This window comes from Siniperca chuatsi, linkage group LG13 (assembly GCF_020085105.1).
Source record: "Siniperca chuatsi isolate FFG_IHB_CAS linkage group LG13, ASM2008510v1, whole genome shotgun sequence".
NCBI classification, from domain to species: Eukaryota; Metazoa; Chordata; class Actinopteri; order Centrarchiformes; family Sinipercidae; genus Siniperca; species Siniperca chuatsi.
Genome location: NC_058054.1, coordinates 19,198,896 through 19,215,255, shown reverse-complemented (window position 1 = coordinate 19,215,255; position 16,360 = coordinate 19,198,896). Strand labels below are relative to the sequence as shown.

General features: G+C 39.7%; 3 protein-coding genes across 6 annotated transcripts; 2 read left to right on the top strand and 1 right to left on the bottom strand.

Moving 5' to 3' along the window:
• Positions 1-55: 55 nt before the first annotated feature.
• Positions 56-9,741, bottom strand: abhd8a (abhydrolase domain containing 8a). 3 transcript variants are annotated; one of them, XM_044220275.1, is made up of 6 exons: positions 7,039-7,161; positions 6,805-6,915; positions 3,240-4,072; positions 2,908-3,078; positions 2,488-2,704; positions 56-2,361 (listed from the first exon to the last, which is right to left on the bottom strand). In XM_044220275.1, the coding sequence occupies exons 3-6, from the start codon at positions 4,061-4,063 to the stop codon at positions 2,149-2,151; spliced, it is 1,425 nt and encodes a 474-aa protein (XP_044076210.1). In that variant the 5' UTR covers positions 4,064-4,072; positions 6,805-6,915; positions 7,039-7,161; the 3' UTR covers positions 56-2,148. The 3 variants fall into 3 exon arrangements, with proteins under 3 accessions (XP_044076210.1, XP_044076208.1, XP_044076209.1); XM_044220273.1 differs by lacking the exons at positions 6,805-6,915; positions 7,039-7,161 and adding an exon at positions 9,592-9,741; XM_044220274.1 differs by lacking the exons at positions 6,805-6,915; positions 7,039-7,161 and adding an exon at positions 4,494-4,850.
• A 69-nt stretch (positions 9,742-9,810) lies between these two features.
• Positions 9,811-11,536, top strand: mrpl34 (mitochondrial ribosomal protein L34). Of its 2 annotated transcripts, none has more exons than XM_044220279.1 (2): positions 9,811-9,966; positions 10,942-11,536. In XM_044220279.1, the coding sequence occupies exons 1-2, from the start codon at positions 9,911-9,913 to the stop codon at positions 11,258-11,260; spliced, it is 375 nt and encodes a 124-aa protein (XP_044076214.1). In that variant the 5' UTR covers positions 9,811-9,910; the 3' UTR covers positions 11,261-11,536. The 2 variants fall into 2 exon arrangements, with proteins under 2 accessions (XP_044076214.1, XP_044076215.1); XM_044220280.1 differs by having other exon boundaries at positions 9,822-9,966; positions 10,987-11,536.
• A 925-nt stretch (positions 11,537-12,461) lies between these two features.
• Positions 12,462-16,066, top strand: LOC122887253 (DET1- and DDB1-associated protein 1-like). The gene is made up of 5 exons (XM_044220281.1): positions 12,462-13,056; positions 13,379-13,459; positions 13,618-13,669; positions 13,995-14,056; positions 14,186-16,066. The coding sequence occupies exons 1-5, from the start codon at positions 13,048-13,050 to the stop codon at positions 14,288-14,290; spliced, it is 309 nt and encodes a 102-aa protein (XP_044076216.1). The 5' UTR covers positions 12,462-13,047; the 3' UTR covers positions 14,291-16,066.
• The last annotated feature ends 294 nt before the right edge of the window (positions 16,067-16,360 follow it).

The following is a 16,360-nucleotide window of genomic DNA, read 5'->3' as shown; positions in this document are numbered from 1 at the left end:
TACTCACTGAAAAGAACAGACTGTGTAACTGCAAACAAACAAGCAAAATCACCTGTAGACTGTGAACATCTGTTTTATTTCATGCCAGGAAAGGCATGTTCATACACTGAATCCAACTGTTTTGATAGGCTATATAATGTTATATGCATCTACATTTAGGGAGTGCATATATTATGATTCCCATGAATAAATGCAACAATAACATTAACACATTTTGTTAACCACAAAAAGATTTAGCACATATGAGCACTGACAGTTTTATATGCACACTTTTAGCATAAGAAGAAGTACATGTGCACCCTGTAGTCCATACAGTTTTACTGACCTTTCACACCAAAGGAGACATACAGTACATTGCATCAGCAGCACTTGTTGGTTTTTGGAAAGTCCATTGAGAATACATAATGTTTTTGAGGTGTCGGTGCCAAGTCAGTTTATTTCCACTCTGTTTTCCTCTATTTTGTTCCAGTTGCATAAGATGTTGCATCCGCATTCTGTCAAAATGCATATAAAACAAACCAGCATGGTCAGTACAAATGTCCCTCCTTTTAGGGATCTTTCTCTTTTGACTGACTCATGTTTGATTTTAACACCCAGTCTCACAAATCCACCAATTTACACCTTCTGCTACTCAAAACAGTATAAACTATCCAGTCAACAGATAAGCACTGTCAGGGAGCATATTAGACTGTGCGTTTACTCGCACCTTACTGTCCCACTATGAGACAAAGCAGCACCCATGAATGAATGTCTTTCAGTGAGCATAATGTTTAGCTCATTCTTTCTGTCTGACACTATTAGATAAATAGAGTGGAGTGGAGAGTAGTAGGGGAACACACTTTTGTTTTGCATTTATCAGCTTAGAGACACAACAGCTTAAAGCGGTCAATACAACCACAATTTGTTATGGCAGTTGCTGTTATTTCAGAATAAAGGCAAAATAATACTTAAAAGGAACACTTATTTGATTAGGAAGGAGTGCACTGGTATTTTTTCGATATGAGAATATATTGAAACTGTCTGAAACAACCCTAATACCTTTTCATATTCTGAACTCATGCAGGGCCTTGGTACTTTGTATCCTTAGGATATTATATACTATTGAAGAAACGGCTGCTAGAATACAGGAGGAGAAGCTTTTGGGATCCATGTTTGTTTACATCTGTTTTTGCAACCAGTTCACATACATCTCTCATTGAATATTACTTAATTTTCATGCAACTATGAATTGGTTACATTGTGCTTAACATAGACACACATAGCTTTTTGGATTTAGATTTTATATAAGAGTTCAATACCTGGAAAATAAATTGCTGTAATTTGGAAATAGATGAGCCAATTGTATAGCTGTGACTGTGAGTCTTCATGTTTGAGATGGTGTACACTGCACATTGTATGTATTGTGATTAATAGGTGGCTGGATTGCAGGTGAACAATGAAGTTTTGTGTTTCTCCTTCTGGCATACTGTGATCTATGTATGCATGTGGTGCAATTATTAGTTACATTTTGCATGTACATCAGTATATATTTAATGTCTTTAAACGATTTCCCACTACCATCCAGTCAGTATATGATAATAAAATATTATTATCAACACTTGAGTTTTATTATAAGATGTCCTTCAGCATCATACTGGCAATTATTTTGCCAGTTTCCCATTGAAAGCAGATGTAAGACCATTTTGTAAAGGTAGAACAGAAGCTCTGCAGTACTTTACAGAATATTTAAGATAAAGTTGAGGCAATTCACACACCATTTCATGGATTTTATGCTTTTTGCGTTTTGCAGTAGTCAGTTCTTCACCAGAAACATTTCATACACAAATCACAAATGGACATCGTCCTTTTGACCTCCAGGTGTTGTGTCGTTTTGCAAACATGACGCGATGGGGGCACAAACTGCTATCAAAAAGCAAAGCAGAAACTGACTGTGTATTTGCATCCATTGCCTTCATCTCTATGTTCGTTCCATCATTCTCTGGTTGGCACCATGCCAAAGTCCTGCTTTATCTTGGAGCACCAGTGGCCGTCCACATCCTTAAGATGTGGCCCTGTTTATAACAGCTCTCAGCCTAGGAGCAGCCTTAAGAACACATGCCGAAAAAGGCCTTCTGCTTGGTTCTGTGATTAAACTAGACTCCTTGTTGGTTATTTGTCCATAGGCTTATTGATTTTCAGTGTGTGGAGAGTGTCACTGAGAGCAACAGTCTTCTCTGTGTCTGTCTTGCTGCTGTCTTTTCTAGACATGTCAGGCTCCCATAGAAAGAACTCATGGAGGAGGGTGTTGACGGTGTCAGGACACTCCATCATGACCATGTGACTTCCCTCCTCAATTACCTTTAGGAATGCAAACAGGAGGATCTAGAACAGGAGTCAAAAATGAATGCAGAACATTACAATAGGTAACACTACCGCGCAAACACGACATTTCATATTAAATATTACATGATAAATCAGCATTCATTCACATATGAAGATGTATTATACCTCTGCCATGCGCTGGTCCTCATCCATGGGCACAAACTTGTCACACATGCCATGAACCAGAAGGATGGGCACAGTGAGCTCAGCATGGTAGACCTCATCCCCCTCAGGCCAGTACTGGCCACTCATCATGGCTCGCAGGACAAATGGAGACACATTGAAGGCATTGCCCTGCTTCAACAGCTGCTTTTCTTTGGCACCCTGACGGGCAAATCCAGCTCTAAAGGTGAGAAAAAGAAAGAAAGTGTTACTTGGAACTGTTACATGTACAATTTGATGATCAAAGCCCCTCGAGGCAAATTTGAGGTAAGTTAATTTTTAAGGTTTTTCTAGCAATGCTGTTTTGTCAGCAATGACAGAAGTTACTGTGGTGTGTCACTGTCTCTAGTGTCAATTTAGGCACCGTACAAATGCAGATCTTACTTGAGGAAGCTCCAGGCCAGACAGGGTGACAGACAGTGCAGGACACAAGATGGCAGCTGGAAGATGGAGCATAGGCTGGGCTCCAGAGCTGTGGGACCCCCTCCATTGATCATCACCACCTTATGGACCAGATCAGGATATTCGTGGGCCAGGAAGGTGCAAAATGACACTCTGGAAGAGGTATAATGAGATGGGTACAGCATGTTAACAACAGCATGTTAATTGCTACTAGATAAACTACTAGAAAAAGAACTTCGATCAGCTGTAGAATTGCTTCAGAGACACTTCCAATGGTGAATGATTAATAACGCAAGGATCTCACAAATCCTTACCCATACGAGTGGCCAATGAGAATGTTGCGTTTACGAGCATATCTCTTAAAGATGGCACGAAGGTCCTCTGCAAGAGCATAAAATGTATAAGCTGCTGCAATCTGTGGGGCAGTGCTGGCTCCATGCCCCGCCAGGTCGGGCGCGATGACCTCATAGCCCAGCCGAGAGAAGAAGTCCAGCTGGCTGCTCCAAATGTCCAGAGAACCACCCACACCATGCACGAAGAACAGCGCTACATCCGAGTGCGTCCCTTTGCAGCTTGAGATCACCCTCTTTGAGTCGATCAGCACCGTGCGCTTGGGCTTGCGACGGCGGCGGCGAGGAGGTGGAGCAGGTTTCTGTTCCCCAAGGGGAGGAGGAACTGGAGGAGGAACAGGGTTGGGGTCTGGAGAAGAGGGCATTTCTTTGTAGTCAGCCAACTCCACCTCTACAGTGGTACAAGGCTCCAGATCCCCGTCCTGACACTGCAGGATCTCAGAGTGCAAAACATCACCGAGATTCTCGATCACCAGCTGGCCGTTGCGGTAGACTGTGATCTTCCTCTTGCAGTGGACACTGCTGCCGGTATTGCTCTCATTATTAGAATCCTCAGGAGAGCCGTCATCATCACAGTCGCCATCCGTTTTCTCCTTGCCTGCAGCTTGCTCTTCTGTTACTACAGGCTGACGCTCGGGGACGATGTGCCGCACTCGCAGGACTCTCCCAGGTTTCACTTCCACAAACTCAAAACCATCAGAGGGTTCTGACGACTCCAGGGGCAAGACCAGACTGGCAGCCTTCCCAGTCAGGCAGCAGAGTATCCCTTCAGTGATACTGGTCAGCATGGTGCTTCCCTGCATAAACAACATCACACAGACAGAACAAAGCAAATCATCACTCAGATGCTTAATTTTTTAATAAACATAGGGGTGGGTTTGAGAAGCTTGTTACCCTTCTCCGACTAGCTTTTCAGAGCACTTTTTTTCCCCTCACAGTTTCAAACATAATCATTATAAATGGTTCAAGGTTTGTCAGCAAAACAGCTCAACAGAAAGAAATTGGGTCATAGCTTGGTTCCTATAAAACTGGACCCGAGCTGTTTCCTAGCAACGCAGTTACAATGAAATGGTCTTCTTTATCCTTTCATCAGACCACAGCCAGTACAAGTAAGATAAAACACACCAAGAGCAAGGGTGCTTTCAGTTTAACAGGCTCCAAACCTCTATGCAAATCCCAAATACCATAGCCTTTGTAAAGCTCTACTAACACACTCACCTGGGTGACAAAGCATTCAGGGATTCCAAGTTCATAAACAGACAACATAAAAACAATACTTGACCATTAACATGCCGACCTAGACGTTTGCTATTAATAACCCCTCCTTTTGACATGGTCAGAACCAGGATATACATGAATAGAAAACACTAGTCATAAGGCATGACTGTGTACATGCCTGCGAACTGTACTGTATGTCTCATAACAGTATGGTAGCAGTTTTCCAAGCTATACTGTTTCCAATGGAGATTTTTCCTGCCCACGTCCAGTCGCAGCAAAACTGCATTTTGGCAGTTAAAATAAAAAATAAATAAAGCATCATTAGTCCTCACTTTTTATACAAGCACATGCTGATTATCTCTAGGAAACAGAGTGGGAAGATTCACATCTACATAGTAAGGCTTTATTGTTTCCTGGTTACAAAAACTGAAACAGAGCACAGTACGCACATTACTGCCTACAGAGGGCTACTGCTCATTGCATATCATGTAACATGTAGTTTAGATCACAGTTGTGTTTCATGCTACCTACTTAATATATTTAATAAGGATGCACAACATCTAGGCATATTGGTGCTGAGAGATAAAATAAAATGAATGGATAATTCTAAATGACCTTTAATAGAGTAAATATATATACATAACTGTGACTAGTGGGGATTCATTTTCATTGATTTTCTTTATCATGGATGCTGGCATTTTATATTTTTGTTAGTGAATTATTTCTCCAGATTAAAGTCATTTAAAGTGCATATATTGAAACACATTATATATAATTACTTCTAATCCCCTTCAGATGCAGATTCTTATTCTACACGTATCCATTATTCAAACACCATCACTGTAATACATTCATAATAAACAGTACATTTGTAATAATTTAGTTCTGTTCCGTCTGCTTTTGGTTAAAAACAAAGTCAACAAGGTTACGGCTTTAACAAGAGCTTGGTTAGGGTAGATTAATAAAACAGACTTTTAATGCATAGTGCTTCAGAGGTCTGGCACTACAGTGAGGGCAAAAAAGGAGCTGGTTTACCTAGTGTACGTCTGTGCATGTGTCTGTGTGTGTGCTGTTGTTGTTGGTGGAAGGATGGTCTGAAGGTCAGTGCATCAAGTGCTATTCAGTTACACTCTGGAGCCAAGTGAGTGTTGACTCAGAGGCCTATCTTTCAGCAAACATCAAAATGGAGCATCGACACAATAAACAGACTCTCCAATCTGCAGCTCAGCTGTCAGTCAAAAACTGCAGTGAGCTTCATTTTATTCTCAAAATGTGTTTTATATTTCAGCCAACACCAGTATCAATTCTATCTATCTATCTTTCTATCTATCTATCTATCTATCTATCTATCTATCTATCTATCTATCTATCTATCTATCTATCTATCTATGATGGTTCTTCAATGTTGAAGCCATTCTGTCATTTTATTATGAACCAATCAGCTACAAGTGGTACACTGAACAGCATGGCAAGACATCACCAAACCTTGTTTAAGACTTTGGATGACCCTGGTAGAGATGCCACTACACCTCATTAACACAACACTAACTGCATCAGCACTGGTCAACAGAACTGTCATTCAAATCAGGGGTTCTCCTCCTGACCTATCCATCAATAAGGTCAACCAGGATTTGAATGTGGCAGAGGGGAACAAGTGGACCGGTATCTGAAATCCACAAACTCTAAAGTCAAACAGGCTGGAAGTTACTCAGCCATGTTTTTTGTGTGTGTCTGCATTGCAGAATATATAGGTTGATATGTCTGCCAAGTGTTACAGTAACACACATTTGGTACACAGTGTGCTGCCCCATTTCCACAACACACGGTAGGTATAGCGCAGTCTAGCATGATATCTATACATGAAATGCTTATATTTGCAAAAACTAGACCACAATAAACTACTTTCTGTTAAAAAGGACTAATGCACAAATGTCCTATAGGTTAGCTGGCTACACAAGCATATGACTCCGAAACATCAAGCCACAAACCGCAGTAGTAGGCTCCATATTTCAATCATTTTACGTAAATCACTAATTATCATGTTTCACAATAATAACAATGCACAGCGAAGGACAAGTGTCATACATTGGCCCAGTTAACGGTGTCGCATCACAAATAGAAAAGATTAGAAATCTGTGGCAGTGTAGTGCGGAAGGCCGAAATTGCTACGCGTGTATTATTGATAGATCTATTACTTTTGCGTTGTCACAGGACAAATGCATACGGATGTTTCTTGACGCGGATGACTATATGTTGCACAATAAACATTGGCTAATTACACAACACAATGCAATGAAAATCGATTCCTTACCTGCAGAATTACTGATGATTAAGGGCGATTAGAAATCTGCAGCAAAAGATGACGAACGAAACTGATGGAAAACGTTGCATTTGGTGCAACAATTTGTCTACGCTAGAGATGCTGCAAAATAGGAAAAGCTTCTTATTAGCCTCATTAGACTGCAATCACAGAACACAGAGGGGCTTGAATTGATGGTAAAGCATGCATCCATAAAAGTGCGCAAATTGCATCTCAATAAGATACCCATTACGATAACAAACGGCAATGGTTTTTTTCTCCCTCAGCATCCACTGCGCATTCAGACCAGACCCATACCCAGCCCTGCTGCCCCGGTATCCGCAGCAGCCACAGCAGTCTTCAGGCATTTTCGCCCCTGAGTGGCAGTGAGGAGGGCGAATAGAAGACAGCCAAACACTGAGAGGGGGCCAATGGGAGAAGAGATGTTTCCTTGTTGCCAAGGCTGACAGAGTAGCAATATGCGTGCGCGCGTGCGCGTGCGTGCGTGCGCGCGTGCGTGCGGTCAGGGAGAGTGACAGAAATGATAAAAATGATAGTGCTGCTAAATATCTACAGGAAATAGGCTGACACATGACCACGACCAGGCCTGCATGTGTGACCCAATTTCAAGTTCTACACGTGGCGTTTAAATCAGCGTAACTGCATCACCATAAACTGACACCTGAAAACGTGTTATAGCAGTTGCTGCATCACTGGAGGGAGAAATGACCTTTAAGTTTTAGCCAATTAGATTAAGGTGTTCTGTCGTCCCCCCGTTACCCTTGAAGTCACATCAACAAATTGGTACTGGGACAGTCCGGTGCCTGTCACGGAGTAGCCAGCGGTGACGTTTATGGGGCGGAGAGCCTGTGAGCCAACAACTGTGTACTTTCTGTTATTGTTTGGCAGCTGGTGTAAGTAACAATTACTGCATTATGTTTATGCATGGCACGCATCGGTGTTTTAATAAATTGGTTAAAAAAAATAATTTAGGCCAATTAACATGCCAGATAGCCTGTAGGGAATTCTGCCCTCCCACATCAGCGCAAAACTACATTGTAAGAAAGGGCATTCTCCTTGTTGAGACCAGACAGCACTCAAATGGCAACTACTGTATGGTAACTAGACGAGAACTTAAAGTTTTTCTCAGTTGTTTTGACACAATCCTGGAATGACAATCATTATTCACAAAACACTACATTTTCTCACACCTCATCATACAATCTCATTATTGTCATATAAAATTCAAACTATCTTCAATCTACCCAGTGATGCACGTACGAATTTCATCTTATAAACATGCCCATTGTGTAAATCCTCACATTAAAAATAATGTATCCAGACGTAACCTTTCAAACATTTGTGAGGACATCACTGCAGAGGCATGAAGGGAACAGGTCGCCATGAAAAAGGTTTTATTACAAGGGCAATGACCAGATGTGAGAGAGATGACATGATACACATGAGTGTTTGAATGATCACTGAGGTGGTGGAAAGGATTTACTTATTGTTTTTCATTTATTTCTACAGTAGTCCAAGTTGCTTTAACTTGTTGTATTTCGACATTTATTATTATTTAAATTATTTAATCTTATTATTATTCGACTCGATTATTGTCACAGTCTGTTCACTTGTCTTAATCAAAAAACCTTGACACGACTGCAGACTGTACAGAACTCAGCTGCTAAGCTTTTAACCAGGACCAAGAGGTACGATCACATCACATCACACCTGTTTTAGCCTCTTTACACTGGCTCCCTGTTTGTCTTAGGATTGATTTTAAGATCTTATTGATTACTTTTAAGGCTCTTCATGGCCTGGCCCCAGACTATATTTTAGACCTTGTAATCCCTTATGAACCTTCACGTAGTTTGAGATCTTTGGGCAGGGGTCTTCTGTCTGTTCCTGAGTCCAGAATGAAAACTAAGGGGGACAGAGCTTTTGCCATCAGGGCCCTGAGGCTCTGGAACAACTTGCCCAAAGAAATTAGGTTGTCTGAGTCAGTGTCTTCGTTTAAGTCTCTTCTCAAAACACATTTTTATCGGACAGCATATCCTGATTTTACCTGAACTGGCTGTTTATTTTACTGCTTTTGTGTATTTTTTGTTTTTAATTTATTTATATTTCATCATTCACTGTGGTATTTTATTTCTCTTGTTGTGAAGCACTTTGTACTTTGTTTTGATAAGTGCTCTATACATAAAGTTTAATTATTATTATTATTATGTATAATGAAATTAAAGCTTTAATTTGGTTGTGGTTTACATTACTATAACTGTGAGGTTTAGCTGTAAATGGTACAAAATGGAAAGGTATTTACAGGAAAAACCTGTGCAATCGGTACCTTTTGTAGAAACTGGTGTTTGCATGGCATAGGTTCTGATGGATAATCTTCAGCAGGCTTAAAATAATATTTGGCATTACTATGGGGCGATTGAATCTACGTCTAAATGAGAAATTAAATAAATAAACACAAGTATAGAAGGATCCTACATATTGACACAACTATTTAGCATTTTGACTGTTGAGGGGAATTACAGTAGTGGTGGTGCTCTGATTAATACATTTATTTGATTTTGACATTATTTGAGTGAAACCCATTGCAAGTTAAGTGAGGCTTGTGCTGCACTGACTTGTGATGACTGCACTTACAGTAATGTATTGAGAATCGTAACAGTGTTCCAAAAAATAGAGTTTTAAGTGTTTCTAAAAAATGTGCTTAAGCAAACTGCAAATTAAGTAAGTAGTCTCATGGATGTATCATTAGAACACAGTCTATATACAAATCCCATTGCTTACCTTGTTTAGTATCTCCCGTCTGACAGACATTAAACTCAAACCTTGACCCTTGCAGCTGGAGCCGTTATCCTTGCCAATAAACCGTTTTATTGGTGAAACATGGTGACCTCGGTCTGTAAACCGCATTGATATATAACTGCTTGAGAGTTGAACCTGACAAGCGCTACTCAGGGCATAAAGTGTACATATTCCAGCAACAAGCATTTCAATTGGCTGAAAGGTTTGAACCAATCATTTTGCCTCATAAACGCAGGGAGGCTGGCAGACTTGTGACATTCACTGTTCTCATGTCTTGTGTCAACTGTATAAATATCTAAAAATGAACATTATGGTGTCGTATTTTTCCCGACTGCGGGGAATAACCCATTTCACCAGGTAACAGAGTTCACGTATTTTCATGCTAGACAAACGGCAAAGCCAGTAGTGTTTATTTACGATGATAACATCGGCAAGCTAGCTTAGCCGGACGTTAGCAGCGTGGCTAGTTAATCATGCAGGGAGCTAGCCAACTACTGATTATATTGAGTTAGGTGATGGCTAATCCAATTATAGTTTAATGATAGCTAATCAAACCAATGTTCATATCAACATATTATGCACGACGGTATCGATTTACAATAAATCCATATCCACACTTTGTTTTGTGATACATGTTCTGTGAAATGTAATCCCTATGTTCAGTTCTAGACTTGAATAGCCATTTAATCACCTTTTGTATTAATTTGCACTTCTACGCGTTGTGTTTTTAAATTTACCAAAAACGTTACTTTCTGTGTATGTATAGTTTTTTTTTCTTTTCTGTATTTATGAAGGACTACACATGTTGTGTGTAATCTTAACACAACTCCTGTGATTCTAAATATTGAATGAGTGTGAATCACACGAGTTAAAGTAGCAGTTAAAATGTGTTTTTAATCTGTACATAAATTTTATCATTGTGTTGATAGTGGAAACCAAGGCATGGCATCCATGCACGAGACTACTCCACATATAAGTAGCAGCACCGTGAATGTATTACAACTTGAATGTAATTCAATTCAATTTTATTTATATAGCGCCAATTCATAACAGAAGTTATCTCTGGTCTAGACCGTACTCTTTATAATATTAATTACAGAGACCCAACAAATCCCACAATGAGCAAGCATTTGGCGGCAAGGAAAAACTTCCTTTTAACAGGCAGAAACCTTGGACAGAACCAGACTCAATGGTGGGCAGCGGGTTAGGTTTTTATTTTTTTGGGGGGGGGTAGGGTTAGGGAGGCACAATCATAATCACAGCATTATCTTGGCATAATGTTGAGGGAATAATATTTATTTATAACGTTTTTAATCTGTGCTCTTTCAACAGCATCCCTGCAGGGAACCTTGCAGTAACTGGCAACTCTCACCTTAGGTTATTCAGCAACTGGATTGTGCCCAGGGCAGCTGCAGGACCTCAGATTTCCAGATGTGGGCCGCTTTCTTCACAAGCTGAGGGTTCAGGAGTGTTCCAACAGCTTCCGTGGCAATACCAGCAGGTACGGACACGGAAAAGAGGCACAGAGTATCAGCCCAAGAACATCAAACGCAAGAGGACCCATGGCTGGATCAAGAGGATCAGCTCACAAGGCGGCATCGAAGTGATTCTACGGCGCATGTTGAAGGGACGGAAATCACTCTCACACTGAAGGTTCCTGTTGGAAAACCTGCAGGACTTTGAGGAAACAGACACTGGTTCTTAAATGCTGGCGGTGCTCAGCAAAGAACTTGTATATTGGGTTAACTGGTGATACTGGGTGTGGGTTGGGTTTGGCCTACCCTCTGCATTAATAATGGGCAGTAGAATGAAAACTGGCCTTCGACAAACAAGTTGTATTTGCCTTGGGTATAAAGAAGCCTGGTAGTTTCACCCACTTTGTCATTCATAAAGTTTTGGTCATAAACATTAAATGTTAGCAAATTTATGTTGTTTTTTTTTTTTTGCTTGTGTGAAATAATTTGGTTCAAAGACAAAATGTGTCTTTAAATATTAACGTCATCTTTGTTCTAAAATGAAAACACCAATTCTGATTGACCATCCCTGCAGAATTTACATGCATTTGCATTTGTAATTGGGGGAAAAAAAATCAGTGCTTCCCAAAGATGGTTTGTGGTCAAAGGGTTTGTTCTTTGTTGCTTCAAGAGACAACATTTTTACCTTTTACCTGGCTGCCATCTGCTATTTATTAGTTGTAGATTTATTTAACTGAAGGCAGTATAACAAGAGCATTAATTGGATATTTTAGGCACTGGGGGAAAGGATTACTTTTAGAGAGTATAAAGAAGGGGTCCTTGTGGGGGGACCTTTAATTTACAAACCAAGATTGTTGAAAATGAGCAGCTGTGACAACTAAAAATCAGACCAGAGAAAATGGAAACATTAATTGATAATGTTATATGCCAGAATAACACACACATTAGTAATGAAAAGTAGCATTAACTTGAATTCTCACTTTCACAGTATTTTCCATTTTTGGAAGTGCATGCTATACTAAACAGTTAAACAACAGATTTAGCCCATACATTTTACAGTAGCATGTTTGGTACGAGTTTAAAGGTAGTTTTTGGTATGAACTAATTTTGAAGTATTAACTGCTGCAAGTTGTACCTATACCCTTCTAATATCCTGTTATTGATTTCTGCATTGTATATGGACACTTAAAACCGATAACATAGATAAATAAACATATCGATCAAATATACTTTAATGAACAACCTGATTAGTAATTAGTTACATTTAGTCATAGTTTTAATATTAATAATTAAGAGTTCTAGGGTAGGGATCGCTTTGCTGTTGTTCTTTTAGACAGTCAGTATGTTACCGTCGCTCACCCATCCGCTCAACTCATAACTGCGAGAAGCAACAGCAGTTGAGAGATGCATGAACGCATACTGCACATGGAGGAGGCCATACTGTAGAAAGTACTTGTGTTGTTTTCATCTGAGCCTCATGCCACAATCCCCCTTGTATTGGGAGATTGCTCTGTTACATAATCACTTTCTAGCCAATCAGCACATTGCTATTCGTTCCACTTCGCGCATCTACCACTTTTCAACCAATGAGGTACGTTGACTGTTGGAAGGTAACTGCCCCCGAACAGACGAACAACAAAAATGGAGTTGTGAACTAGTAGCAAGTTAGCTTCCTAAGAACGTTCATTTTCAGTTTTTGTGTTATTACCTTTACACGAGTGGAAGTTTGCAACTGATACTGAAACTGAAGTGGTGTGATGCGATCATATTAAAGTCATACGTAGTTTATGTTTTGTAGCAGTCGTAAGAAGCTGTCGAACGGGTAAACAAACCGGTATCTTGGCTACGACAAAGACAACAAGGCTTAGTGGCTAGCTAGCTAAAACAGTAGCATCTGCTCGTTTTTCACTCTCACGGTGCTTAGCTAGCTAGTCAACGGACGAAGAGCGTTACTCGGACAGAAATGGAGAAGGTAGGTTACAGCTGGTTCTTTTCTCAATCGTTTAGGTAACCTATAACGTTAGGTGTTAGCTTATATAGTTTGTTCTTAATCGGCTTCGATAGGTATGTTGGTTACGTGGTGGCAAATAGGACGTAACGTTAGTGTAAATACTCTTTGTCACTCAATACCACATTACTGCGACGTCATCTAGGTTAGTTTAAAGTAAGGGCTCGGAGTTGTTCTCTGCTACCCAGTTGTGGCTATGGTAGCCTTACCACCCGGGACTTTCCGTTCGTTGCAACTGTTGGTACGGGGAAGTGTTTTTGTTAATGTGTTTCTGTTCTGTTCACAGGGAGATTTCCTGAAGGGACTACCTGTCTACAACAAAAGTAACTTCAGCAGGTTCCATGCTGACTCTGTATGTAAAGCATCGGTAAGTCATCTTATTTGTTATATAAAATCATGTTGTCAGTTCATGGTGTAGTTTAGGTCTTAAAATTCAAGACATTTTGTCACATGGTAGTACTACTTTTTTGTCTGAGGTAATTCGAGCCACTTTATAGACTAACATGGATCTCAATATTGTTGTAGAACCGTCGACCATCTGTGTATCTTCCAACCCGGGAATATCCATCAGAGCAGAGTAAGTGCATTGACTTTTGAAAATGTTAACAGGGCAGGGGGAACTACAGCTCATTTTCTATGGAAATGTTGTAGTTATATCTGAGGATAATAGTATACCCCAAGCACACATCACAACTATTTTTGCGTAGTAATGGTCTCAGTTTCAGGCTTCCATAGAGGAAATCACCTCCAGTTTTTGTATTACAGTGCAGTTATCACTCAGCCTGTTCATTAGGTTAATACTCTATGGGAACAGCTGATTTCAACTGCATTCTTACTTTTCTGCACCTTTTTAACTTTGTGTCTCTTGTGATCTAATCAGTGTCTGTATTGTCTCTTCTCAGTCATAGTCACAGAGAAGACAAACATCCTACTGCGGTATCTTCATCAGCAGTGGGACAAAAAGGTAAAGGTCTTGAAGACAGCTAATGTAATGGAAGAGAAGGTTGTTGCTAATTGTGCTAGTTATGACAGTAGATATCCTCTGTTTTGTGGTTCACGATTTGTTAAATGTGTTTCTTTCTTTCTTTATCAGAATCTAGCAAAAAAGCGAGAGCAGGAACATGCAGAGGGGGAGAACATGGCGCCTCCACGGAAAATTGCTAGAACAGACAGTCGGGATCTGAATGAGGATTCATAGATTTCTGTGCTATCATTGCACACCTAGCAGAGACTGGCCTACACAAACAAAATGCACACAGATGCAGGATATATGTTTGCAAACCCAGGCCTTGACACTGAAGCACACAAGGATTGATACATTTCAGACCACCCCAGACATGACATTAATCCCAAAAAACATTGGTCTTAATGTTTGCATTTAACTTCAGATTTCCTCCTTAACCAAAAATGTTTTTCCTCTGTTTATTTACTGCTTTCACCCAGTAATTTCTTTACATCCAAGACACCTCTGCCTCAGATTTCAGTCTTTGTAGTTTGAAAATAACATAAATCTACCTCCTTATTCCTTAACCCCTCTGGTTTTCCTTCGCTTATACTCACACATTTTCCTTTTAAATATGCAGGGAGTAAAGTCATTGCTCCTCTGCTGCTAATTAAGGGTTTACAGCTGAAGTTATTCATACCTTCTCTGAGATATGCACATTTTAAGTTAAGTCTATATAAGTGACATGCCATCTTCTGTGGCTCCTACTCTGTTAAGAATTTTTAGTTTTGAATTATGTGATGACAGTGTTCCTAAAAAAAATTATTTTAGCTCATCCTTTATGTGATCGCTGTCATTACAGTAACAGAAAATAAAACTGCATTGTGTTCATTGCTTAGATTTAATGATCCATTCAGGGTTTGTTATGGACCGTTGCTGAAAAAGACACGAGTGCTGAAAGAAATGTTCTTATGTTTTCTCCTGACGAATAATGATTTATTGCCTTAAATGGAAGTGAGTGTGTTTTCGCGATGTCTTAGAGTGCCCCCTTGGTTTACATTGTTATTTCAGGTGAATAAATGAACCACTGTTGAGTTGAATGGCTATTAGCATGTCTTTTCAATAAGGACACATTCAAGCCAATACAGTCGTGCTAGGGGATGCAAACTCTTTTTGTGCAGTGTGACCTGCCGACTTTGTAGCCATATTCTAAGTTTGATGCTGAGTAGTTTAAGATCACCACTTTATAAGCAGTGCTTGTATCTTTGTAATTGCAAGGTTAGCACAGTATTTTATGGAATAGGTGGTGCCTACAGGTATTTAGCTGTACTGATGTTTAGGCTACTTGTAAGGACTGCTGTCGATCCTTGTTATAAATGTGCCATTCACATTTGCTTAAATAGATTGATCATTTGAGTCATTGAGGGAACATGTGTTTGGATCTACAAGCTTTTGACAGCAGGGGTAAATAAACAGTTTGTGTTTGCTGCTTATAAAGTCAGTGAAGCTCATCATAATGTTCCACAGGTCTTGTATATTTGTACAGTATGTATATTGTGATTGTTCTGACCCTTTCATCAGATAACAAGAAAACATCTCACTTTGATTATTTGTTCCTAAGTCAGCCATATTATTTCATTTTGTTTAGCCAATTTGTTATTTTACGCTGGAGGGATTCAAGCTGGAGTTTGGTCCAAACAAACAAAAGCTTTTCACTTAATTTGCTTTGCATCTTTAGAAACATCACATTTTACTTCTGTTACAGATTTCTGTTTTCAAAGGTTACGCAGTGTATGTTCAGTTTGGCTGCTTGTGTAAGTCAAAACAAATAGGATACACACTGTATGTTTCCCAAGTATGACTGTAAACCATGTAAGACGTGCAGTGTTTTATTTTCCCGGCTCTTCATAGAAGAGTGTGCTAATTCCACTTTTGTCATATGGATTGTATTCCATCACCTGATTAAGTTTGGAATGTGTTTATTGTTAAATGTTTTGCTTTGAGTTTATTGTATAAATGTATTGTTGTCAATTCCAGGTCTCGTTCTTGTATAGATTACGCTGTGACACACAGTAAGAGCTGTGACTCATCGTAAACAGCAACAATTTTTTGGGTGGAACTGAAGAAAATCTTCTCCTTCCTATAGCATTTATTGTAGGTCTTTGTGCAAATACTGTTGTTGTGTATTGGGCAATGGTATGAAATTTAATTGGAAATTATCTTCGGGCAGAGATATCCTTCATAGGTGTGTGATTATACAAGAGTGTGAATGTTCTGTTCTGAATTTAAGTCTTATAATTTTCCTTTAAAAATTGAGTTTACATA

Bases quoted from the DNA above. Each gene is read 5' to 3' on its own strand.
- mrpl34 (XM_044220279.1), top strand. From the start codon at position 9,911: ATGAACATTATGGTGTCGTATTTTTCCCGACTGCGGGGAATAACCCAT. The intron at 9,967-10,941 runs GTAACAGAGTTC...CTCTTTCAACAG, and splicing joins GGAATAACCCATTTCACCAG to CATCCCTGCAGGGAACCTTG.
- abhd8a (XM_044220273.1), bottom strand. From the start codon at position 9,717: ATGCGGTTTACAGACCGAGGTCACCATGTTTCACCAATAAAACGGTTT. The intron at 4,073-9,591 runs GTAAGCAATGGG...TTGTTTATGCAG, and splicing joins GACGGGAGATACTAAACAAG to GGAAGCACCATGCTGACCAG. The intron at 3,079-3,239 runs GTAAGGATTTGT...TACCTCTTCCAG, and splicing joins CTCATTGGCCACTCGTATGG to AGTGTCATTTTGCACCTTCC.
- LOC122887253 (XM_044220281.1), top strand. The intron at 13,460-13,617 runs GTAAGTCATCTT...ATATTGTTGTAG, and splicing joins ACTCTGTATGTAAAGCATCG to AACCGTCGACCATCTGTGTA. The intron at 14,057-14,185 runs GTAAAGGTCTTG...TTTCTTTATCAG, and splicing joins ATCAGCAGTGGGACAAAAAG to AATCTAGCAAAAAAGCGAGA.